This window comes from Eleutherodactylus coqui, chromosome 4, assembly GCF_035609145.1.
Source record: "Eleutherodactylus coqui strain aEleCoq1 chromosome 4, aEleCoq1.hap1, whole genome shotgun sequence".
NCBI lineage: Eukaryota > Metazoa > Chordata > Amphibia > Anura > Eleutherodactylidae > Eleutherodactylus > Eleutherodactylus coqui.
Window position 1 is genome coordinate 115729711 of NC_089840.1, and position 25588 is coordinate 115755298.

The 25588-nt window shown below is 45.7% G+C and overlaps 2 protein-coding genes across 2 annotated transcripts in view; one reads left to right on the plus strand and one right to left on the minus strand.

Annotated features, from left to right (window-relative positions):
* Window positions 1-2484: 2484 nt before the first annotated feature.
* Window positions 2485-25588, minus strand: part of LOC136624713 (uncharacterized) — a 47386-nt gene continuing 24282 nt past the window's right edge. Inside the window, exon 2 of the mRNA XM_066598657.1 lies at window positions 2485-5350. Coding sequence (XP_066454754.1) covers window positions 4275-5282 — 1008 coding nt within the window. The 5' untranslated portion in view covers window positions 5283-5350 and the 3' untranslated portion in view covers window positions 2485-4274. The remainder of the gene's footprint in view (window positions 5351-25588) is intronic.
* Window positions 12645-15741, plus strand: LOC136625653 (frenatin 1.1-like). The gene is made up of 3 exons (XM_066600028.1): window positions 12645-12714; window positions 13377-13468; window positions 15444-15741. Exons 2-3 carry the CDS (start codon window positions 13395-13397, stop codon window positions 15664-15666), a joined length of 297 nt encoding a protein of 98 aa, XP_066456125.1. The 5' UTR covers window positions 12645-12714; window positions 13377-13394; the 3' UTR covers window positions 15667-15741.

A 25588-nucleotide genomic window follows, 5' to 3' on the forward strand; every position in this document is an offset into this window, starting at 1 on the left:
GTTTATTCATACGGGAGCGACGATTGTAGGCCGGCTTTGTCACAGCATCAGCGGGGCGGAAAATTGCGTGAACGAGTGGCAGACGTAACCAAGTCAAAGCTGCAAACCCTGTTTTAATGCCCGTTCAGATGGCCGAGGCTGCAGCGCATATACGCAGCAGCCCCGGGACACCGTCAACCAGGGGGTGGGAGTTTAGCTCTGCCCCCCCTCCGCCCCTTGCTGAGCTTACGACAAGGGGAGAGGGCAGAAGCTCAGCAGAGCTAGTCCCTCAGCCTCTCTGTTCCAGCCTATGGGAGCTGCCGGCAAGTGGGTGGGGTGGGAATTCAGCACACTAGCTTCTGACCCATCCCACCCTCTCCCATTGCAGACAGCCAGCAAGGGGCGGAGAGGTGGAGAAAAGGGGAGGGAATTTAGCAGTCACGCTAGTAAACTCCCTCCCACCTTCCTTCTCCAGCAGCTCTCATAGGCTCCCATAGATGTCTATGGTAGCGGCCGCCATATTCCAGCTGAAGATAGTTCCAGAACTATCTTTTCTGGCCGGTGTAAAAACGTCCAGCCGGAATGTACACCGTATGCTCTATCTTTACCAGCTGGATGTTTTTACGCATAGTAGTTATCATTTTGTAAAAAATGTAGTGTATTACTTTATTAAGTTTGCAGTCATATTACATTCCAAAGGATTGAATTTTCCTCCAGTATTTTCTGAGCACATTCTGTATTCATGTATTTTGTGGAAGTGACAAATCATTTGCATAAATATTAATGCTGTCGGATCATGTCTGTGTTGTCTTTTCTCAACAAGTACATGCTAAAATATTTGAACAGTCATATTTACACTTTGTGACTATTCTCATACAGGATTGACACCAGGTGACTATAAGCTGATGATTCTGTAATATAAATTAAAAAAAAGAATACTGTTGCCTTTCGAGTTAAATTAAGTAATGAAACTAGGCATGTTCAGTGGTCTATAGCCAAAAACTATGGGCTAATAAATGTTAGTGTGTATACACAGTGGGGTATGGGGTTTAGATTTCTTGAAGGAAAAAAATATATATCATAGACAGTTTAACCAGTGGTCATTTTACAGCTGATCCCAGGACGTGGTCTGTTGTTAAGGACAGATATTGTACCGAGTATTTAGTGTTGCTGGGTGTGAAAGTTTATATGCCAGCAGGCAAGTTAAACAGGGTTCTATTGGTGTGACCAGAGAAAGAAGCTTTATCATGTTTTATACCTATATGAAATGTGGTCTCTACATTGGAAGTGGATATATTTCTACTGCTGTCATCATAAAAATAGCAGCAAAGCAAACTGGCATGGGGAAAGTTGCAGTTCTCTGTTCGTGGCCTCAGATGTCGTTCAAAATCGCCAGTCCGGCCACTGCAAAGTATTTTGCACAGCTCGAAGTGGGGTGAAGGGAATTCAATTATGCTGCGCCAAACAGGGACAGTGCAGAAATATACAAGCTATACTGTGTGTTCGTCTGTTCTCACATATCGTGCCACCCACTCATTGCAGCTTATTTAGTTGTTGCTGTTTTTTTCATTGTTAATATAAGATAAAAAGAAACCCAAACAGGGAAGCATCAAATACACACCGTGCGTGTTAGCAAGCTCAGTTCAGGTTGGTCACTCACAACACTAACATAGTAACATAGTATATCAGTCTGAAGGGAGACAATGTTCATCTTGTTCAGCCTGTTTCCATCCCCTTGTTGATTCAGAGAGAGGCAAAAAAAAAAACCAATCAGGCCTCTCTGGGTATTCCAGTGTTCTCATTCTGTTTATTAATTCTTTGTACCCCCTCAAGCACTGCAATATCATTCCTGAGCACCGGTGTCCAGAACTGTACACAGAATTCCATGTGAGACCTGACAAGTGCCTTATATAGTGGAAGAATAATGTTCTTGTCCCTTGCCCCTATACCTCTTTTAAAGCTGATCACATTAGTCATACATGATCAATCCCTCGTGAATCCATGCTGATGAGGAGTTATACTGTTGTTCTCCTTGAGGTATTTCAGGATGGCACTTCTCAGAAACTCCTCGAATATATTTCCAATTATTGAAGTGAAACAAAATCACTGAGGCAGAACGAACACCAGATGACGAATTAGGTTAGTCACTGTAGGGTTCTGAACATAACTAAAACATAACCTTTATTAGGTACCAATAAAAAGAAACTTTGTCAAACAAGATTCAGAAAAGACACACACGTAGTATAAAAGGAGTGCTACTCATGCGGTAATCCCAGAGCTGATCTCTACAGGAAATGGCCGCAGTTCTGGGATACAATATGAGAGCTTAATGTAGAATTCAGAACTTCAAAACGGTTCAATTGATCAAAAAGCCGACCATAAGGTTAAATAGTACAGCTATGACCGTTTAGTTGAAGGGTCAGCCAGACAGGTACGTTCAGATGGTTTAGACGCATTAACCACCATATAGTCCCTGGTAATTGTGTTCTGAGGATATAGAACTTTACAAATTACCCCAGCCTAATTTGTGTATGGGATGAATGTCAATCCCGAATAGCACACTCTGGTAGAAGGCTATAGGGCAATTTTGGCGAACTGGATCTAATCCTCTCAAGATTGATGCATGGGATATAAGTCAGTCCCTATGATGCACAATCTGTTTAGTAATTGAAAGGTCCCTTAGAAGAAAAAAAAAAGGGGGGGGGGGGTGAGCCTTTCAAAAGTAAGGACAGGATCGATAATGCGTAAATAATTCTATCAAGAAAATTTAGCAGAAATTTACTTCCGAATATAGCGTGGTTCGGATCGATAGTGCATATTTCGTATCAAGCAAATTCAGTAGAACTTTGCTTCCAAAAATAGCGCGGTTCAACGCGTTTCTGCTACAGATAGCGTAGCATCATCAGGAGCCTAAATTCCATAGCAAAACGTCAAGAAATTGATGAAACGATCCTCAACTGCTAGAAAAATAGCAATAGGTAAGCTGTAGCTCAAGTTCTAGGATTCAGAGGAGAGATAGCCAATACTATCACTCAGAAGGATTTTAGAGTACCCCAGAGATTCCCCCCAAAAGAAATCAGAACAGAAAAGGTAGCAGCACCAGCCCCTGTGGTAGGCTGGCGGCTAATGACCCATTGTGTGTCTTGCAGGAGTTTAAGTAGTAGATAGGGTCCTCCCCTAATGAGGGGGTGTGTGGTTGCATAGCCAATAGGGGTTAAGTAGGTTTAAACTCCGCCCCCTAGAAGGCTCAAGTCCTGTCAGGTACAAATATATAATAGTGCCAGAGTGGATCAGTGATACAAAAGGAGTGTTTGAGCTCTCCTTCGGTCTATTTTAGCATTTAAGTTCTCCTGCACCGCTTTTTATATTCATTATAGCGGCTTATGTGTGTGTATGCCGTTACTAGGGGGCTCGGCCGTGCGTTCCCCGTCATTACGTAGTCACGTGTGCGGCGTAGGTCACGTGACTAGACGCGCTGACGTCAGTAGTGAATAGAGTGTATAGAAGGGGCAGCAGTACATGGAACAGCCCCATGCGGTCACGTGAGAAACGCCGATCATGTGCCCGGGCAAGCTTGGAGGGGTGGGAAGTCGGCGATAGAAGTTCCCTCCCTGTTACATCACATGAGGATGCCCGATCATTTGACCTGCCTCCATGACAGAGCTGGTGGGTGGCAACCTAATGGGCGGAGCCAGAACAAACTGTCAGAGCACTACTTCTTTGTTTATGGCCTGCAATCCATCTCTATTACTGGGATATACCCAGTGAACATGCCACCGGAGATAAATTGATGTGCAGTCATAATAGCATACTGCATCATAGGAGTCCTTTAGATTGAAAGGACATGATGCCTGATGGCAGATCAATCCTTAGTAATACGGCGCCTAGCTAAATATGACCAAAGTATATAATGTAAGTCCATGTATCCCTCATTCTGTATCTGACAGTGCATAAGAAACAAGACAGGATTGATTTTATATTTACCTGAGTAGGGCAAATGTGGAATATATATTGTATATCCCAGATTAGATATGGAGTGTGAGTGTCGGAATAGAATTTTAATAATTATTTATGATGATGAATTTTATTAGTTTGGTGATGCAAATTCTCAAGTCCTACTTCCACTAATATACGGCTATGATTAGATCATAATGGGGAGGAGGGCGCTATATATATGCCACTTATAGTGTTAGAATATCCGCTAAGGGACTCAACGTTGTCGAAAAGGCTAGTATTGGATTTACACATGCTCAGCTCCGAAGGATTGGACATGCAGGACACAGACTCGTCCCTATTCATATAAAACATGCGAATGATAGGTTCTCGTTGAGACCCTTTGGTTGTAAACAGTCAATACGGTAGGTACATTGTGACTCCTTTTGTAGGAGCTTCCTATCCAAGTCACCTCTCCTCCCATGACTCCTGATGGATTCCACTCCCTGAAACTTGAGGTCAGGGTCACCTCCATGGTAATCTCTCATGTGGTTTGCCACCGGCGTTTTATCCCCTCGTCGGATGTTGCCAATATGGGCAATGATCCGTCGTCTGAATTCTTGCCTTGTCTTCCCTATATAATTCCTTTTACATGGGCATGTCGCCATATACACTAAATGAGAAGAACGACAATTAAAGAATTCCCTCAAAGTGTATGTCTTGCCTGTTTGAGCACTAGTTATCGTGTCTCCTTTCAGAATATTTCGACATGCTAAGCAATCAGAACAAGGGAATGTACCCTTGGGTCTGGGCATAGTGAGCCAATTTTCGGATTGTATGGTCCTTAAATGGCTCTTAACTACTCTGTCCTTGATGTTGCGACCCCTTCTAAAGGTTAAGAGTGGGTTCGGAGGTAAAATAGCTTTGAGGTCCGGGTCTTCTTGGAGGATCCCCCAGTACTTGAAGAGGATATTGCGCATATACGGAACTCCGTTGTCAAATGTAGATATAATGCGTAGTTGACTATTTTGGTTCTTTATTTTGGGGACAAGTAGTACTGGCCTATTCTGTTGTTTGGAAAATTGATAAGCTCTTTCGATAGAGTTACTGGGGTAACCTCTGTTTATGAATCTGTTTTTAAGTTTCGTGCTTTTGATTTCAAAGTCCCTTGTATCTGAACAATTGCGTCTTAGGCGCAGGAACTGCCCTTTAGGTATCCCATTTTTTAGGGAGTAGGGGTGGGCACTGTCCCAGGCGAGGAGGCTATTGGATGCGGTCGGTTTTCTATACAGAGAGGATTGTAGGAGGCCATCATTCGTTTTGCTGATCTGAACATCCAGGAAGGAAATGGAATTCTTCTGGATCTCCATGGTAAGTTTAAGGTTGATTGAATTATCGTTCAGAATATCAACAAATTCGATGAATGATTCCTTTGTTCCTGTGTAAAGAATCAGAATGTCGTCAATAAACCTAAGCCAAAGTGGGATGTTGTCTATCCACTTAGCGTGCTCATCTGTGAAGACCATACGTGTTTCCCACCAGCCCAGGAACAAATTTGCGTAAGATGGGGCACACGGACTCCCCATCGCGGTGCTCCTGAGCTGGTGGAATATATGGCCTTCGAACAGGAAATAATTTTTGGTTAGAACAAAGGTTAAAAGATCTTGAACAAACTGATTATGATGTAGGAAGATATTCCCTCTCTGCTTTAGAAAATAACCAACCGATTTAATCCCGATGTTGTGGGGAATGGAGCTATAAAGCCCCTCTACGTCCAGACTTATCAGTAGGGTTTCAGGTTCAGTGTGGATGCCAATAATTAGCCTTAGCACGTCCGTAGTGTCACAGACGTAAGATGGTAATGCCGTGACAAACGGGCGCAAAATGCGGTCGATGTAGATGCCCGCATTTTGTATAAGGTTCTCCACCCCCGAAACTATGGGCCTGCCTTTTAGGGGGTCCAGACCTTTATGAATCTTGGGTAGACTGTAAAAGGTCGAGACCCTGGGATGAAGTGGCAAAATGAAATCATATTCAGAGGAATCGATACAGCCCCATGATTAAGCTTGTTGCAGAATTTTTCCAAGATCAACTAGGAAAGTGTCGGTCGGGTCTGATGTGAGTTTGCGGTATGTATCTCTATCGTCTAGAATCCGCTTGCACATAGTAATATATTGGGACCTATCCAACGCGACAATGTTCCCCCCCTTATCCGACGGTTTAATTATAAGGGCTTCATTCTTTTCCAATAGTTCCAGAGCCTTTAATTCATCGGGTGTAAGGTTGTTTCTGATTCTTTGGGGAACTTCGATATCCCTTATTTCGTTAAAACGATTTTTTCAAAGATATCGATGTGCGTGGAAGTGTTGGCTGGTGGATTTTTTGTGCTTTTATTTTTAACTTCAGTAAACGGGCCTTCCCCTTCCTTTCTGGTGCTATCTCTCTCGAGGGCTTCCAGAGCTTCAAGGCACGGTAAATCATCGGATTCTAGACCCAATTCCTTCAACTTTCCCTTATTCTGCACAGCAAAAAATTTCTTCCATCTAATTTTCCTAAGAAAGAGTGCTATGTCCTTCGTCCAGGCAAACCTGTCGAAACGGCATGCCGGGACGAAGGACAGGCCTCTCTCCAGGACGGAAATCTGGCTTTTAGTCAGAGTCTGTGATGATAAATTGATAACCCTCAATCTATCCCCTGATTCTCTGGGATCTTTTACAGGTTGGACATTAGAGATAGGGGTACTCGTGGGCGTGGGGGTGACAGTCGGGGTTGGAGTATTGGTTACATTCCTTTGTGTTGCAGTAGTCAGGGAGATGTTAGGTAGGGCAACCCCTGAATGGTGACTAGTTGAAATGTTTAAGTCATCATCTTTATTTGAAATTTGGGCCACTTCGTTTAATGCAGCGGAGTCATGCTGGTATCTCTTCTCTTGCGCATGAAGTATTGGCATATAGGTTGGCCTAAAATGCCCGTATTTCATGCTTGTGGTCTGCCCCTTCCCCGAGTTCGACCCCTTGGTCTACCCCTGCCTACTCCTAAAAAATGATTCTTAGTGGAGTTCGGGGGATTGCCTTCACTTTCTGATAGTTCCGCCTCGGATGAACTAATTTCGGTGCCTGATCTGGTTTCTAGATTTTTGTAGACTTTATTATCTTTAAAGTCCTGTAGATCGCGCATAAAGTACCTATGCTTTCTTTCCTTGATATATACAACGTATTTATCAATGTTTTCTTGAAGTACTTTTTCTTTTGATGCAGAACACAATTACCAGGGACTATATGGTGGTTAATGCGTCTAAACCATCTGAACGTACCTGTCTGGCTGACCCTTCAACTAAACGGTCATAGCTGTACTATTTAACCTTATGGTCGGCTTTTTGATCAATTGAACCATTTTGAAGTTCTGAATTCTACATTAAGCTCTCATATTGTATCCCAGAACTACAGCCATTTCCTGTAGAGATCAGCTCTGGGATTACCGCATGAGTAGCACTCCTTTTATACTACGTGTGTGTCTTTTCTGAAACTTGTTTGACAAAGTTTCTTTTTATTGGTACCTAATAAAGGTTATGTTTTAGTTATGTTCAAAACAATTATTGAAGTGAGACTTACTGGCCTGTAGTTACCAGGCTCCCTTCTTGACCCCTTTTGGTATATTGGAACCACATTGGCAATACGTCAATCTAGTGGTACAATCCCGGTCTCAATAATGTCCTTAAATAGTGGTCTATCTATCACGTCACTTAGTTCCCTTAGTACCTTTTGGTGTATTCCATCTGAGCCCGGCAATTTGCCGATTTTAATCTTTTTTAATCGGCTCTGCACTTCCTCTTGAGTTTGTTGCATCTCGTGTGACATTTTGCGTTCCTTCATGAATGCACTTGAGAAAAAACTATTTAATAGATTTGCCTTCCCCCCATTATCTTCTATGGTTTCTCCTGCTTTATTTGTTAAAGGGACAGTGCTCTCAGTGCAAATCCTTTTACTGTTTGGATAATTGAACAATAGTTTAGGGTTATTTTTGCTCTCTTTGGCAATCAGTCTCTTTGCCTCCTCCTTTGCAGTTGTTATCTTTGCCTTACATAATTTGCTTTTTTCCCTGTATGTTTTTAGCACTTCTTCACAGCCTTGTTTTAATAATTTAAACACTTTCTTTTTTTTCGCTTATAGCCCCCCTTACAGTCTTGTCAAGCCACATTTGTTTCCTTTTACCTGTGGTTCTTTTATTTTTAAAGGATATAAACTGCACATATTAGGTAATTAGAATGTTTTTAAACTTACCCCATTCGTCGCCTGTACTCTTATTTTTGAGTATGCTGTCCCAATTAATGTTGCTGATAGCAACATTAGGTAGCATAGTCAGGGGGAAGCAAGAGGTTGGTACATGGGTAGTACCAGTTGCGGTACAAAGGAGCAGACAGGTAGCATAGTCAGGGGAAGCCAGAGGTCGGTACAAAAGTCAATCCATTTGCAATGTGGAAGAGCAGGCATATGGTAGAGCTTGACTACAGACTTGGGAGCATGCAAGGATGGGAGATGCTAGGCCAGATTATATAGGGTGTGCAATGAGGGAAACAGGGTGGAGCAATAATGGAAACAGGGACTGGATAAGAGCAAGGAGCAAGGGACAAGAACAATGTTAGCAGGGGAGCTTGTCAGAGGGCTGAATAGCTCAACAGGTAGAGCTGTCTGGAACACAGGAGCTCCTGGGTTTGAGCCCGAACAACTGCAGTGACAGTCTGACACATAGGGACCCCCAAATCTGGAGCTTTGACTCTGAAGGGACAAAAGCTATGATTAGGCCTACTGCCTTTATCAGAGAGGAGGAATATATGGCAAGGCGACCTTTTGTGTACTGGAAGATTTGCTAATCAACAGGGATAGCTGTGCAGGTGTGTCTGTAGGAGCTAAAATCTCCAGACACATTTAGTTCTAAAATGCTGCTGAAAGCTGGAGCTACTCCGCGAGAAGTTGGCCTGACATCTGTGGGAGATCAGGCTGTGATACGGCCACAAGTCTTATGGGGAAGTATACCCCCAGATTGACATCAGGTTGGGTACGTGTAGTGGTGCTAGGCCACTGTGTTGTAATGAGTAGTGAAACTACTGTTTAGTTAGCTTGAAACAATTGATAGGCAAGTGTGAGTTATGTTTATAGCACAAAGTGTATGTGCTGCCAGTGACTGCTATGTTTCCACTGGATTTCCGTCTCATTGCTGAATATTCAAGAAAATAAAGTTATTTGGACTTTTACATGGACTGAGTGAGCCACTGTGGCATCACAGACCCCACCCCCCCAATGCGGCTTATATATATATATATATATATATATATATATATATGTATATATATTGTAGCAAATGGGCTGCCCTCGCCTCGGGATCCCTGACCTCTCTTACCAGAAATGGCGCACCACACATGTAAACACGGCTCAGGAGTTGCGTATATCTTTGTCTGGCTCCTGCCAGTGTTTATTTCACAGTACATCACACAATGTCAATATATATATGTCTTTCAAATAAGCACCCCAACTTGGGTGGGAGTCCAGGGGCGTCATCCCTTTCGGACTCTGGCCTTTGCTAGGTCACCGGCCTGCAGCACCTTCCTATGCTGCACTGGTCCTCTCTCTCTCTCTCTCTCTCTCTCTCTCTCTCTCTCGCTCTCTCTCTCTCTCTCTCTCTCTCTCTCTAACTTGATTCTGGCAGGAACTGGCCCTTTTCTAGTTCCTGCTCAACCCCTTTGTGTTAACCCTCGCACCAGAAGTCCTGTCTGCAGCCCTCTACAGGCCCTCTGTGTACTTCACTACTACAATATATATGTCTGTTACGTCTTGTGAAACTTTCTGCGTATGACGTAGACACAACCTGTTACTTAAGTTCTCAACTTTAAGCAGCTCCCCACTGATGGTACATAGTATACTTAGTGTGATACTGATAGTTTAAAATAGAGACAGGTTAAGTATCTGATGGTGAATACGTAGTTAGAGGTCCTGTGCAATGTTAGATTAGTTGGTTGTTAGTGAAGTGTAAGTGTAGAGAGGCCTGCATATGCTCTCACCACCTGCACTACCTGGGTATATGTGCATGTCTTCTTCAGGATCTCTTACTAATGTAAGGCTTGAGGGACAGTTAGGAGGGAAAGCCTCATGGGATCTCTGAGTTTTATGTACACGATGGATGGATATGTCACCTTCTATGGAGAAGGTTTTCTGGTTAGCTATGATATGTTACAAAGGTCATTACTGGCTCAGATGAGATGGCAGAGAGTAAGTTCTGCCCAGTGATGGACTGGTTGGCAGCAGCAAATGATTGGCTGAAGAAAAATGGCGGGAAATGCCTGTGGTTGTGAGGCAGAATCAGGTGGCCTGACTGTGACTGGTGATTGGTCCAGAGGAACAAGCTAAGAGGAGCATCAGTGAGATATGGAGGTGCAGAGATGTGGGCCATCATCATCTGAAAAGGAAGCAGCATCCCACCCTCCCTCCCTTAGGTTTGTCGCTGTGTAGTTAATGGGGGATTGTCGCCCGCATTAGGCGGGTGGGCGGGTAAACTTGGGGAGAGTTTGGTGGTGGTAAACTCGTGTCTGTAAGGCAGAGTTTACATGAACTGTTATAGTTATTGATTGGTTAATAAACTTGGGTCTGTAAAACAGAGTTTACAGGAAGTGCTATAGTTATTATTGGTTACATTTCTCCCCATGTTTGTAACCCTGTTAATAAACACCGCGGACTTCTTTATCCAATATTGGTGTCTGTGTCGGTTATTTATAAGAGTTTGGTAAGATTTTAATAAAGCGTAAGATTCCATGTACTTAGGCCGCCTGCAGACGAGCGGGTCGGATCCGGCAGCGAGAAATCTCGCCGCGCGATCCGACCCCAGAGCCTGCAGGGACGAGCGCGTACTCACCCGCGCCTGGCGGCCCCGGCTCTTTGATGTGCCGGCTGCCGCGCAGCCGGCGCATGCGCAGACCGGAGCCGGCGGCCAGGTGAGTGCGTGCCCCGCAGAAAATTAGAACATGCCGCGGTTTGTTTGCCGCGCGAGATTTCGCGCGGCCAAACCGCGGCCGTCTGCATAGGAGTGCGTATTGTAATGCACTCCTATGCAGACTTTCAGCGGCGGAAATCCCGCGGGAAATCCCGCGGCGGGATTTCCGCTCGTCTGCAGGCGGCCTTACTCATTTCAAGTAGGATATATATATATATATATATATATATATATATAGTGTAACCATGTATTTTTCTATAAAGATATTGTTATAACCTACTGTATATACTCAAGTATAAGCCTAGTTTTTCAGTACATTTTTTTATGCTGAAGAAGTAAAAAACCCCCTCTGTACTCACCTCCCAGCCGGCATCTGTGTCTCTGGCGGCGGTGCGGCAGGCTGCTTGAATTCTCTCCGCTGTCATCCCCCGCCGTCCTCTTTGCTCGGCTTTGTCATCCCCTGCCATCAGCGCTGTGTAAGTAGGAGCTGTGATTGGATCGAGCACCGGCCAATCACAGCCGGTGCTCGATCATTCACAGCCAATCCAGCTGCTTTAGAATTTTCCCTGCTCAGCTTTCAAATTCCCTGCCGTCAGAGCTGTGTAAGTAAGCGCTGTAATTGGATCGAGCACCGGCTGTGATTGACTGGCGCTCAATCCAATCACAGCACTTACTTACACAGCACTGACAGAGCCAAGCAGAGAGGACTGGCAGCTGGCAGCCCCGGGGCCTTTCAGAAGGCCCTCTGCTACAATGACAACTGAAATCTCATCACAGGGGGCCTTTCAGAAGGCCCTCTGCTACAATGACAACTGAAATCTCATCACAGGGGGCCATATGGGAGTTCTCAACATCGGTCGGGGCATTTAAATCCCGCTGTCAGAATTGACTGCAATATTTAAATGGTTCATAGCTCAGATGAGCGTGCGGCTTATCAGAGCTGTTGCGGGCGGGTGTCATCTGTAAGAAACACCCGACACCCGCATTGTATGGCGCAAGATTGACCTGCGATCCCCTTCCATACATACCTTGAGGATGCAGGATGTAACTGTACACCCTGCAGCGTTTAGGGGTTAAACCCTTAAGAATGCAGCTTTTTTTCTTTCATTTTTGTTTTTTCTTCCCCACTTAAAAAAAAAACAAAAAAAAACCTCTTTTATTTATCCTTCAACGTAGCTGTTTGAGGGTCTATTTTTTATGTGATGAGTTGTATTTTACAACGGTGATATTTAATGTACCATATAATATATTGAGAAACTTTAACTGTACATCCTGGAGTATTAAGGGGTTTAATACAGAGGCTTTATAGTGGATGGAGTCTTCCATTCATTGGAGGTTGTAGTAACCTTGTCCCATACAGGTTAGCATTACATTTTATTGTGGGATGGATAGTATTCATACCCTTCTCAAAATGGATTACCCAATTATAACCTGATATTGAAATCTCAAGTTAAGAATAAACCATCCAAGAATATCTATATTATATTAGCAGGCTTTTAGTAACTTGTGATATATAAACAAACTCATGACAAATGTTGTTTAAGTTGCCACATGTCAAAGGAAATGAATATTTGTAAATGTACTCAAGGTATTAAAATATTATTTATTTATTTTAATCACAAGAAGAGTTCTAAAAAGAATGTGACCCACAATACATACAAGGGGATGATAACAATAAACAGAGTTCTCTTCCCTGCAGTGTAGTCATTATTGTAGATTTATGATCCCACCCCCAAGTAGCTGCTATATTAACCAGCATGTGCATCCCAAGAAATCAACGATCCTGCGGTATTCTGCACTCAGTACTTACTTAATCACACGGTATGTATTGTGCTTTATATTTAAAGTGCTTTTTAATTCTATGCATACTGAACTTTATTTCACAGCAATTCCACAACTAGGGCTAAATCATGTACAATTTGACTTTATTGATGACCTGTCAGCTTGTATTCCCATAAAATTACAACCTTATGGCAGCTAACTTTATTCCTCTGTTATTCCTCCTACAAATTATAGAATAAATTGACAACTGGGATCTCTCATTCTTTGTCAAGTGTGTGTCCATGGACATATTTCCTCTGTCAGTACTGACTGGACAGTGACAGATTGTGTAGGGACATAACTTAACTGTTAATTCCCAGTTGCCAATGTATTCATAAATGTGTAATAGCAACAACGGAGGAACAGAACAATGCAGAGTTCTCAGAAAAAAATGTTCTAGAATTTAGCTATTCTCCCTATATATGTCTGAGATTGGACTGCGAGCCCGGTGTGGAGCGAGACCGATGTGCATGATGACGAGCGCCATATAGCAGAATATGTTGGAGATACATGAGCAATATGAAAAAAAAAATGTTTTAGAAATGTTCAACTTACACTGACATTAATACAGTAAATAGAGGAAGTAAGTGTGGAAAGAAAAGTTTGACATGATGATGTCTTTTTTAGACATTTTTGACCTTTCAATGCTTTTATTTTTACAGACGAAACTGAAGAAGAAAATGGCTTTCTTAAAGAAGTCTCTTCTCCTTGCTCTCCTCCTTGGATTAGTCTCACTTTCCAGCTGTGAGGAAGGGTAAGTACTCATATAATATACAACATATCAGAGGGTTATTCTCATCTCATACAGTGATGGTATATCACTAAGATATCGTATCACGTATTGCTTCCTGGGGTCCAACTGCCGAGACACCCACAGATCCTGAAAATACAGCAGTAGCTATACTGGTTTAGTTTTGCAGCCCCTTCCCGGTTTGTTCCTGCATAGAGGCAATCCCGAGTACTTTTTAAGCAGGGAGTGGCAATATAGCCCGATTCAAGTAAAAGGGGTTGCGCTGCAATTCCCTGCTCTGTCAAATGATGGGAGTAGCACTGTGCAGGAAAAACTTAGAAAAATCCACAGCAATAAACCAGCGTTGTTCTGGGGGTCCCAGCAGTGAGATTCCCACTGCTCTATTTCTTTTGGTCTTGGTCTGTGGTCTGGTTTCCGTATTCATTCCGGCTTGTGATCTAGGGTCTGTATTTATTTTAGGTTCTATATTTATTTCATATGATTAAAGTAAAAAGTGACTACATGCTAATTATAAATGTTACCACTACAGATGAGCGAGCATACTCACTAAGGACAATTGCTCGATCGAGCATTGTCCTTAGCGAGTATCTCCCCGCTCGGGAGCAAAGGTTTGGGTGCCAGCGGCAGGGAGCGGCGAGGAGCAAAGGGGAGATCACTCTCTCCCTCTTTCCCCCCAGCTCATGGCCGCAACTCACCTGTCACCCACGCTGGCACCCGAACCTTTGCTCCCGAGCGGGGAGATACTCGCTAAGGACAATGCTCGATCGAGCAATTGTCCTTAGCGAGCATGCTTGCTCATCTCTAGTTACCACTGATTAAAGTGCTGAAAAAATCATCAGCTGTCAATTGTGATGTAATTAAACTGTCTTGCCAAATTCAATGTTGAAAAATCAGATCGTTGTTGTCCAGTGCAGTCCACACAACGATCCAGCTGAGAGAATAATTACAGGCAAAGCACAATAAAGGCGAACCAGGGACGAAGGTTCCATAAACTCTCTTTAATAGTCTCTGTACTCTGCCCAAATTAGGTGCAGTAATCGTTGTGATAAGTGACAGCCGCATAGTAATCTTGTTTAACAGACCCTGTTATAGTCGTATTTCAACGTTCATTATGTCCCTATGCATTTCGTCTGCCAAAAAGTTAAACTTGTCAGACAACTTCTTGAGTGAATCATACCTAGATGTCTCTGGGGAAATAACACTGCATATAAGCTCATTTTCAAATTAGGGTTATGGCCATTCAAATAAATATCAATTACGTTAATATACAAAAAAGAAAAGTTCCACATCTAGTACAACCTCACTGGTAGTCTACTTATTTTCCTCTGCTATCATTTTCCAATAAATTGGTAGGCCTTACTCATACATTTGTAGCCGTTGTACTAATGGGAGACATTTGTCAAAACTATTGAATAGGAAAATAAAAACGTTGGCCATAGGATGGAAAAGTTAGAGCTTGAATCAAAGAGATTGCCTAATATTAGATATAATTTTTTTTCCCACAAACACTGGTTCTATTCTGGAACAACTGTATTAAAATGATTTTACCACAGGATAGGGGATAACTTACTTATCAGTGGGGGTTTCTCCGCTGAGGCCCTGGTGATCTTGAGAACGAGATGCCCGTGTCCCGCTCTTCTGTCACTGCGGAGGATACTTCTCCAATAGTGACGTTACTCTGAATGGAGAGCTGACTGAACATGTGAGGTCAATGATCCATTCACTTTCAAAGGGACTGCCAGACACCCGAGTTGCACCTTCTTGGGTATTTCTGTCACTTCCATTGAAATGAATGGAGTGCTAACCTTTAAGCTTCCTTTGCAGTACTTGACTAAAACTCCTCAGTGACTGCAACTTGCTACTTATTTCTGTTTTCACCAAATCAAGGCATACAGAGATCACTTGCAAGTTCTACTATATTATTGATACAGGAAGAATTAGCATAATGTTTTATTGAATGTACACTGTCTCCCAACAGGAAAGGAGAGGAAGAAGAGGGCAGAGAGGAAGAAGAGGGCGGAGAGGAAGAAGAGGGCGGAGAGGAAGAAGAGGGCGGAGAGGAAGAAGATGAAGAAGAAGAAGAGGAAAATGAAGAAGCGAATGGAGAAGAAGAAGAGAAAGATGGAGGAGAAGAGGAAGATGGAGAAGAAGAGGAATATGGAAAAAATAAAGGAAAACATTACCCCAAACCAAGTTATTAGTAATATAGAATGTTTCATAAGAGCACAATTGTTATTAGTTGTGCCAAAAATAAATTCAAGCATGCTTAACTGAAATGATAGTCAGTCTTCTTATGCTTAATTTCTTTGGAAACATAAATATTGGAAGCCAGAATGGCTCAACTACTACCAGGGTTTTTGCAGATGTGACTCAGTATGATGCCAAGTGTGTTAATATGTGGATTAAACTAAAACAGCTTTAGTCACAAAATAATCTGCCAACTAGAACCTCATTTATACAGTGTTTCCCTAAAAATAAGACACTGTCTAATATTAAATTTTGCCCCAAAAGAGGGACAGTGTCTTATTTTCAGATGGGGGGGGGGGCATATACTCATCTCGCAGCCAGCGCTGTTATGCAATCCTCCCCACTATCAGAGGATTATCAGTTTGGTAAACTGGGCTTTGAATTCCCCCGGTTTCAGCAAGTGAGCGCTGTGATTGGATCGAGCGCCAGCCAATCACAGCCGGTGCTCGATGAACCAATCACAGCCATTCAGTGATGTCACTGAAATAATTACACTGCAGACTGCCAGGAAGACCATTGTGGGGACACAGACGCCAGCTGCAAGGTGAGTATTGCGTCCCCCCCCCCCTAGTGTAGCTAGGGCTTATTTTCAGGGGAAGGGCTTATATTTCAAGCCCACCTTGAAAATCAGGGTAAGGCTTATTATTGGGGTAGGCCTTATTTTCAGGGGGCATGGTGGGAGATCTCTCAGTGAAGCTGGACTGACAGCTTAGCTCTGCCTGCTCTCTCCTCCACTGTACCTACTTATTAGCTAATTTATGATCAGAACAAAAAAAAAGTTTTGTCTATATGCAGTCATACATAGAAGCAGCAGTCAACAAGTGATACAACATTCTTAGTTAATTCCTATTGCAAAAATGATTATTGGTGTCATGTTTGTGCTGACCTTGGGGCCAACAACCTACATGGATGCAACCCAAACATGAGCTGGTCACCCCATTGCATTCACTTTGAGCCAAGGACGCACTGTTATGCCCAGGATGAATGTACGGCTGTGTTCACAACTGGAGAGAGAATATGCTGCAACAGATATACCAGGCATGTATGCAAACATATGACAATGTCAGACAAAAGCTAAAATACTTACTAATAATACCCACACACATAAATCACTGAAACAGCTAAGAAATACAAGGTACTAGTAATTTGGCCAAAGTACATAAGCTCAAAAAGCCCACGACAAGGGTCCTCATTGTCTCATAAGTGCCTACTCTAACAAGACAACTGTTACGGTATACTACCCTTGATACGCCAGCCCGGGTCCACTTGGTCTCACCCACAACCCCTGTCCCTGCCTACTTGCCTCCACTCCTGGCTAACCCCAGGCGGGCAACTGGGTGGCGGTCTCTACTCTCACTAGGGACCAAAAAAGGGACGCTGGCGTACCTGGATGGAAAGCGTAGAATACCGACAGAAAAGGCAGATGTAAATAACCAACATGAACCATACTAAGCAGAACTGAGGCAGATTGAATAACCTGGCAGATAATAGCGAAGATGAAGATGAAGATGGCAGGAGACCAACAAAGGCAGACTAGCTAGCACACTGAGGGAAATTAATAACTGGCAGTGATTGCAAGTTTCGGCCTGACCTTTAAACAAAAGCCTCCGCCCAGGGGCGGAGAGTGGGAGACAGCCAACTCCCAACAGGACACAACAAAAGAGAGCTCGTGCATGGCAGTCGCACTCACCAGCACCACGCCGTCCACGCCGGCCGGGCACGTGCGCCACCGGCAGCCAGACAGCAAGCATGGGGGACGCACCCCAACCGCGGGACCCCGCACACCGCCACCCCAGGGTGGACCAGCAACCGCCGCATAGTAACAATAACTTAACCTCAGGAGTCCTGCCTACAAGCATGGTGATCATCCCAATAGGGATGGTCCCACTCCAGAACTTAGGGGCCTGACTCACCCTGGACAGTAAGAGACAGGATGCCATCAACATGCACCAACGAAGGAGTTTTCAAACCTCAGGTCTGGTCACCTACACGGACACAGAACATATTTCTGTTCACACCAACAACAGACAGGAAGCCCACTCAGAACTCACGTCTACAGATGTTAAACAGAAGGTAGTGTAAGTGTTCTCATCACTTACCTGACAACATACATCACATCAGATATCTGTAGGTCGCATCTGTTAATGGGATGGGAAAAGGGGACCACATAACATGCAGGCAGGGAATACAGCAATAGAAATAAAGTGGCAGCATCCAATGGTGCAAAAAAATCCAATGCGTTTATTTTTCCACAAGCGACGTTTCGATCAGCAGTCTGATCTTTATCAAGCTGGAATCGAAACGTCGCTTGTGGGAAAATAAACGCATTGGATTTTTTTGCACCATTGGATGCTGCCACTTTATTTCTATTGCTACTGCTTTTGGGATTGGATCCGTACCCGGAGGCTGTTGCATCCCAAGACTGTGTCCCAGCGTTATGGCAATAGGAGTGCTGCTTCTGTGCATATACTTGTCCAGGGCAGGGAATACAGGTGTCCAGACCAACCTCAAGGAAGGTGGAAGAAACACTTCAAACTAACATCATGCATTACACCAAGCTCTGAGTGGGAATGAAAAAAAAGGTAGAAAAAAAAAATAACTAGCACCCTTTAATAAGAGCGACTGTTAATTATATGCAGCAGACTGACCGTGATTGGCTGGCTGGAGAACATCACATTATCACCCAGCCAAATCAACCACACCTGCAGCAGTGTGCTCCTGGAAATCAACAGAACCACAGGTCCCAAGAGCACAAACGTTACAGTTGGCCATCAATACATTTAAGTGAAAAAAATGTCTTTCAAAAGGAGTCCATAGCCTTTAAATCTGCACTGTGATTGGCTGCCTGTTTTGATAAAAGAGGCCAATTTTATACTCTTACATTGGTTGTCACATTACATCTGTGATTTATGTTATTTAATGCACAGAATGTCATGAAAACATTTAGGCTGCACAATCACAAAACTCAAGGTCAGAATACACAATCACGATACAGATCCTTCAAATGCTATCTGCATCCTCATCTGGGACAGTGACAAAGTACATAATTGAAAAGTTAACTAATTTATTTTACTAGATTAAGCCAATGTTCACTACACAAACATAAAATGTTTACCTGCATGTAGCAGTTCTGAGTGCGTGTACCTGCATGAGGCAGTGCTGAATGAGTGTGCATACGGGCACATAGCGGTGCTGAGTGTGCGCACCTGCGTGTAGCATTGCTGAGTGTGTGTGCATACCTGCATGTAGCAGTGCTGAGTGAGTGTAGTACCCGCATGTAGCAGTGCTGAGTGTGTGTGTGCATACCTACATGCAGCGGTGCGGAGTGTGTGTGTGTGTGCATACCTGCATGCAGTGGTGCTGATGGCGTGTGTATCTGCATGTAGCGGTGCTAAGTGTGTGTGTGTGGATACCTGGGTGTAGAAGTTCTCAGTGTGTGTGCGTACCTGCTTGTAGTGGTGCTGAGTGTGTGCGTGTGCGAACCTGCGTATAGCGGTGGTGAGTGTGTGTGCGAACCAGCGTATAGCAGTGCTAAGTGTGTGTATGTGTGCGTACGTGTGTGTAGCGGTGCTGAGTGTGTGTGTACCTGCGTTGTGTATGTGTCTGTGTGTACCTGCACTGTGTGTGTCTGAGTATATCTGCACTGTGTGTGTGTCTGTGTGTACCTGTGCTGTGTGTGCGTCTGTGTGTATCTGTGTTGTGTGTGCCTCTGTGCTGTGCATGTACCTGCACTGTGTGGCTGTGTGTGTACCTGCGCTGTGTATGTGTACCTGCGCTGTGAGTTCACCTTTGCTGTGTGTACCTGTGCTGTGTGCACCTGCGCTGTGTGTGTACCTGTGCTGTGAGTGTTCACCTTTGCGGTGTGTACCTGCACTGCGTATGTACCTGCGCTGTGAGTGTTCACCTGTGCTGTGTACTTGCGCTGCGTGTGTGTCTGTGTGTACCTGCTCTGTGTGTGTACCTGCGCTATAAAAATCTGTATGTGTGTCTGTGTTTACCTGCGCTGTGTGTGTCTGTGTTTACATGCACTGTGTGTACATGTGCTGTGTGTGTACATGTGCGTACCTGCGCTGTATATGTGTACCGGCGCTGTGTATGTCTGTGTGTACCTGCGCTGTATATGTCTACCTGCGCTGTGTGTGTCTGTGTGTACCTGTGCTGTGTGTGTACCTGTGATGTGCGTGTGTCTGTGTTTACCTGTGCTGTGCGTACTTGCGCTGTGTGTGGACCTATGCTGTGTCTACCTATGCTGTGTCTACCTGCGCTGTGTGTACATGCGCTGTGTGTACATGCGCTGTGTGTGTACATGTGCTGTGTGAGTACATGTGCTGTGTGTGTACCTATACTGTGTGTACCTGTTCTGTGTGTGTGTGTACCTGCGCTGTGTGTGTACCTATGCTGTGTGTGTACCTGTGCTCTTTGTAAAGCTGCGCTGTGTGTGTGTCTATGCGTACCTGCGCTGTGTGTCTGTGTATACCTGCTCTGTGTGTGTACCTGTGCTATACATGTGTCTGTGTTTACCTGTGCTGTGTATACCTGCACTGTGTGTGTACCTGGGCTCTGTGTGTAAACCTGCACTGTGTGTGTGTCTGTGTATACCTGCACTGTGTGTATCTGCACTGGGTGTGTACCTGTGCTGTGAGTGTACCTGCTCTGTGTGTGTCTGTGTGTACCTGTGATGTGTGTGTACCTGTGATGTGCGCGTGTCTGTGTTTAACTGTGATGTCTGTACCTGCACTGTGTGTGTACTTGGGCTTTGTGTGTGAACCTGCACTGTGCGTGTGTCTGTGTTTACCTGTGCTGTGTGTACCTGCACTGTGTGAGTACTTGCGCTGTGTGTGGACCTGTGCTGTGTCTACCTGCGCTGTGTGTGTGTCTGTGTGTACCTGCATTGTGTGTGTACATGCGCTGTGTGTGTGCCTATGTGTACCTCTGCTGTTTGTACCTGCGCTGTGTGTTGGTCTGTATGTACCTGCGCTGCGTGTCTGTAGGTACTTGCACTGTGTGTGTACTTGTGCTGTGTGTGTGTCTGTGTGTACCTGCGCTGTATGTGTACCTATGCTGTGTGTGTACCTGCACAGTGTGTGTGCAGCTGCGCTGGGTGTGTACCTGCGCTGAGTGTGTCTGTGTGTACCTGTCATGTGTGTGTATCTGTGATGTGCGTGTGTCTGTGTTTAACTGTGCTGTGTGTACACCTGCGCTGTGTGTGTACCTGGGCTGTGCGTGTGTGTCTGTGTGTACCTGCACTGTGTGTGTGTCTGTGTGTACCTGTGCTGTGTGTGCGTCTGTGTGTATCTGTGTTGTGTGTGCCTCTGTGCTGTGCATGTACCTGCACTGTGTGGCTGTGTGTGTACCTGCGCTGTGTATGTGTACCTGCGCTGTGAGTTCACCTTTGCTGTGTGTACCTGTGCTGTGTGCACCTGCGCTGTGTGTGTACCTGTGCTGTGAGTGTTCACCTTTGCGGTGTGTACCTGCACTGCGTATGTACCTGCGCTGTGAGTGTTCACCTGTGCTGTGTACTTGCGCTGCGTGTGTGTCTGTGTGTACCTGCTCTGTGTGTGTACCTGCGCTATAAAAATCTGTATGTGTGTCTGTGTTTACCTGCGCTGTGTGTGTCTGTGTTTACATGCACTGTGTGTACATGTGCTGTGCGTGTACATGTGCGTACCTGCGCTGTATATGTGTACCGGCGCTGTGTATGTCTGTGTGTACCTGCGCTGTATATGTCTACCTGCGCTGTGTGTGTCTGTGTGTACCTGTGCTGTGTGTGTACCTGTGATGTGCGTGTGTCTGTGTTTACCTGTGCTGTGCGTACTTGCGCTGTGTGTGGACCTATGCTGTGTCTACCTGCGCTGTGTCTACCTGCGCTGTGTGTACATGCGCTGTGTGTGTACATGCGCTGTGTGTGTACATGTGCTGTGTGAGTACATGTGCTGTGTGTGTACCTATACTGTGTGTACCTGTTCTGTGTGTGTGTGTACCTGCGCTGTGTGTGTCTGAGTATATCTGCACTGTGTGTGTGTCTGTGTGTACCTGTGCTGTGTGTGTATCTGTGTTGTGTGTGCCTCTGTGCTGTGCATGTACCTGCACTGTGTGGCTGTGTGTGTACCTGCGCTGTGTATGTGTACCTGCGCTGTGAGTTCACCTTTGCTGTGTGTACCTGTGCTGTGTGCACCTGCGCTGTGTGTGTACCTGTGCTGTGAGTGTTCACCTTTGCGGTGTGTACCTGCACTGCGTATGTACCTGCGCTGTGAGTGTTCACCTGTGCTGTGTACTTGCGCTGCGTGTGTGTCTGTGTGTACCTGCTCTGTGTGTGTACCTGCGCTATAAAAATCTGTATGTGTGTCTGTGTTTACCTGCGCTGTGTGTGTCTGTGTTTACATGCACTGTGTGTACATGTGCTGTGTGTGTACATGTGCGTACCTGCGCTGTATATGTGTACCGGCGCTGTGTATGTCTGTGTGTACCTGCGCTGTATATGTCTACCTGCGCTGTGTGTGTCTGTGTGTACCTGTGCTGTGTGTGTACCTGTGATGTGCGTGTGTCTGTGTTTACCTGTGCTGTGCGTACTTGCGCTGTGTGTGGACCTATGCTGTGTCTACCTGCGCTGTGTGTACATGCGCTGTGTGTACATGCGCTGTGTGTACATGCGCTGTGTGTGTACATGTGCTGTGTGAGTACATGTGCTGTGTGTGTACCTATACTGTGTGTACCTGTTCTGTGTGTGTGTGTACCTGCGCTGTGTGTGTACCTATGCTGTGTGTGTACCTGTGCTCTTTGTAAAGCTGCGCTGTGTGTGTGTCTATGCGTACCTGCGCTGTGTGTCTGTGTATACCTGCTCTGTGTGTGTACCTGTGCTATACATGTGTCTGTGTTTACCTGTGCTGTGTATACCTGCACTGTGTGTGTACCTGGGCTCTGTGTGTAAACCTGCACTGTGTGTGTGTCTGTGTATACCTGCACTGTGTGTATCTGCACTGGGTGTGTACCTGTGCTGTGAGTGTACCTGCTCTGTGTGTGTCTGTGTGTACCTGTGATGTGTGTGTACCTGTGATGTGCGCGTGTCTGTGTTTAACTGTGATGTCTGTACCTGCACTGTGTGTGTACTTGGGCTTTGTGTGTGAACCTGCACTGTGCGTGTGTCTGTGTTTACCTGTGCTGTGTGTACCTGCACTGTGTGAGTACTTGCGCTGTGTGTGGACCTGTGCTGTGTCTACCTGCGCTGTGTGTGTGTCTGTGTGTACCTGCATTGTGTGTGTACATGCGCTGTGTGTGTGCCTATGTGTACCTCTGCTGTTTGTACCTGCGCTGTGTGTTGGTCTGTATGTACCTGCGCTGCGTGTCTGTAGGTACTTGCACTGTGTGTGTACTTGTGCTGTGTGTGTGTCTGTGTGTACCTGCGCTGTATGTGTACCTATGCTGTGTGTGTACCTGCACAGTGTGTGTGCACCTGCGCTGGGTGTGTACCTGCGCTGAGTGTGTCTGTGTGTACCTGTCATGTGTGTGTATCTGTGATGTGCGTGTGTCTGTGTTTAACTGTGCTGTGTGTACACCTGCGCTGTGTGTGTACCTGGGCTGTGCGTGTGTGTCTGTGTGTACCTGCACTGTGCGTGTGTCTGTGTGTACCTGCGTTTTGTGTGTGTGTCTGTGTGTACCTGCACTGTGCGTGTGTCTGTGTGTTATTGCATTGGGTGTGTGTCTCTGTGTACCTGTGCTGTGTGTCTACCTGCGCTGTGTGTATCTACGCTGTCTGTGTACCTGCACTGTGTGCGTTTCCCTGTGTTACCTTTGCTTTGTGTACCTGTGCTGTTTGTGTGTCTTCTTCTATCTGCGCTGTGTGTGTACCTGTGCTGTGTGTGTCTGTGTGCACCAGCGCTGTGTATGTGCTATGTTTGTGAACCTGCACTGTGTGTGTGTCAGTGTGTACCTGTGCTGTGAGTGTACCTGTGCTCTTTGTGAAACTGCGCTGCGTGTGTCTGTGCGTATCTGCGCTGTGTGTGTACCTGTGATGTGCATGTGTCTGAGTTTAACTGTGATGTCTGTACCTGCACTGTGTGTCTGTGTGTACCTGCACTGCGTGTCTGTGTGTACCTGCACTGTGTTTACCTGTGCTGTGTGTGTACCTGTGCTATGGGTGTGTCTGTGTGTACCTGTAAGGCTTGAGGGACAGTTAGGTGGGAAAGCCTCATGGGATCTGGGAGCTTTATGTACATGATAGATGGATGATATGTCACCTTCTATTGAGGAGGTTTTCTGGTTAACCATGATATGTTACAAAGGTCATTACTGGGTCAGATGAGATGGCAGAGAGTGAGTTCTGCCCAGTGATGGACTGGTTGGCAGCAGCAAATGATTGGCTGAAGAAAAATGGTGGGAAATGCCTGTGGTAGTCAGGCAGAATCTGGTGGCCTGACAATGGCTGGTGATTGGTCCAGAGGAACAAGCTGAGAGGAGCAGCAGTGAGATATGGGGGTGCAGAGATGTGGGCCATCATCATCTGGAAAGGAAGCAGCAAGCAGCATCCCGGTGACAGATCCCTGTTCCTGTCAGCTCCCCTCACAATTCCTGTCACAGCTTCAGATCCTCTGTGAAGATGGAGGACCTTCTGCAGCGGCTGATTGTCGGAGTGTATGAACCGGACGGTGAGGAATAGCTGCCGGACGGTGAGGAATAGCTGCGCAGATGTCTGGAATCCCCTGTGCTTCAGTTTAGGACTTGTCAGAAGCGCCGGCCAAGAGGAGCAGAACAGGGGGAGGACATCGTGTGAACACTTGTATCTGAGGAGGACTTGTCAGTAGAGAACCACCAGCGAAGCGAACGCAGTGGCTGCCTTTACCTTCATCTGATTGAAGGTGACTAAAACCTGGCAGCGGGAACAGTGCCCAGCAGATGCCAACACCAGCAGGAGCAGTGCTACCAGATGACAACACCAAGTCCTGTGCTGCTGCATGTGCAGGGTATGGGTGAAGCTCTACAAGATGGCGATGGCACCTCTGCCAAGTCCTGTGCTGCTGTAGTTGCAGGGTACAGGTGAAGCTCTACAAGTTGGTGAGACCCACGGTAACCAGGTGGTACCCCTGGTTACTGGCACCTGTGTATAGAAGGATTTAGATTGTGTAGCAGTTGGGAGAGATTTTGCACGGCGGTTTTTCTGTTTGGTTTTTGGCGGTCCGGAGCCAGGAGTGGGTCCATTATAGGGAAGACATGCAAATCTTTCCATTATACTTTCTCTCTGCTCCTGGCTTTGGCTCACAAGGTGCTGGGCATGGGGGCTGTCGTGTGAGCGCCCCCTAAGGTAGATTTGTCAGTTTAAATGTGTTAGTGTCAACCCTTACTAGGCTGTAAAGAACTGCACGGAGCCGGAGTCCAGGGGATATAGGCAGAGGCAGACATGACCGGGTAACGGGGAGGGAAGGGTTAATAGTGTAGATTATGCTAGAAAGAAAAGAGGAGTCAGAGAAGGAAGCTAGGAGGAGGGGGAGGAGTCAGTTTGGGTGGGGTAGGATCACTTCCAGCGAGACGGCGAAGAGTGAAGACAGGACCAGGAGAAAGCCGGGAGAAAACCAGAAAAGAAAGCAGTGACCAGGAGAAGAGTGAAGACCAGGACGTTTTTGGAAGACCAGGACGAAGAAGGCAGAACAGGCGAAGCGGGAGAAGAGTCGGCGCGGAGAAGGTAGCGGGCGGCAGGATGAAGAAAAGAAAAGCCCGAAGGTACTTACAGGAAGGAAGATGGAGGCCATATTGGATTGGATCTGAGCAGCGGCGGAGGAGAGGGGCTTGAAGTGGCTCGTGCGAATGATGGAGGAGGCCCCCCAAGAGGCAGCACCGGCCCCGACTGCAGCAGCGGTGGAAACGGTGTCGGGAGGTGAAAGGGAG

Bases quoted from the DNA above. Each gene is read 5' to 3' on its own strand.
- LOC136625653 (XM_066600028.1), top strand. From the start codon at position 13,395: ATGGCTTTCTTAAAGAAGTCTCTTCTCCTTGCTCTCCTCCTTGGATTA. The intron at 13,469-15,443 runs GTAAGTACTCAT...GTCTCCCAACAG, and splicing joins CTTTCCAGCTGTGAGGAAGG to GAAAGGAGAGGAAGAAGAGG.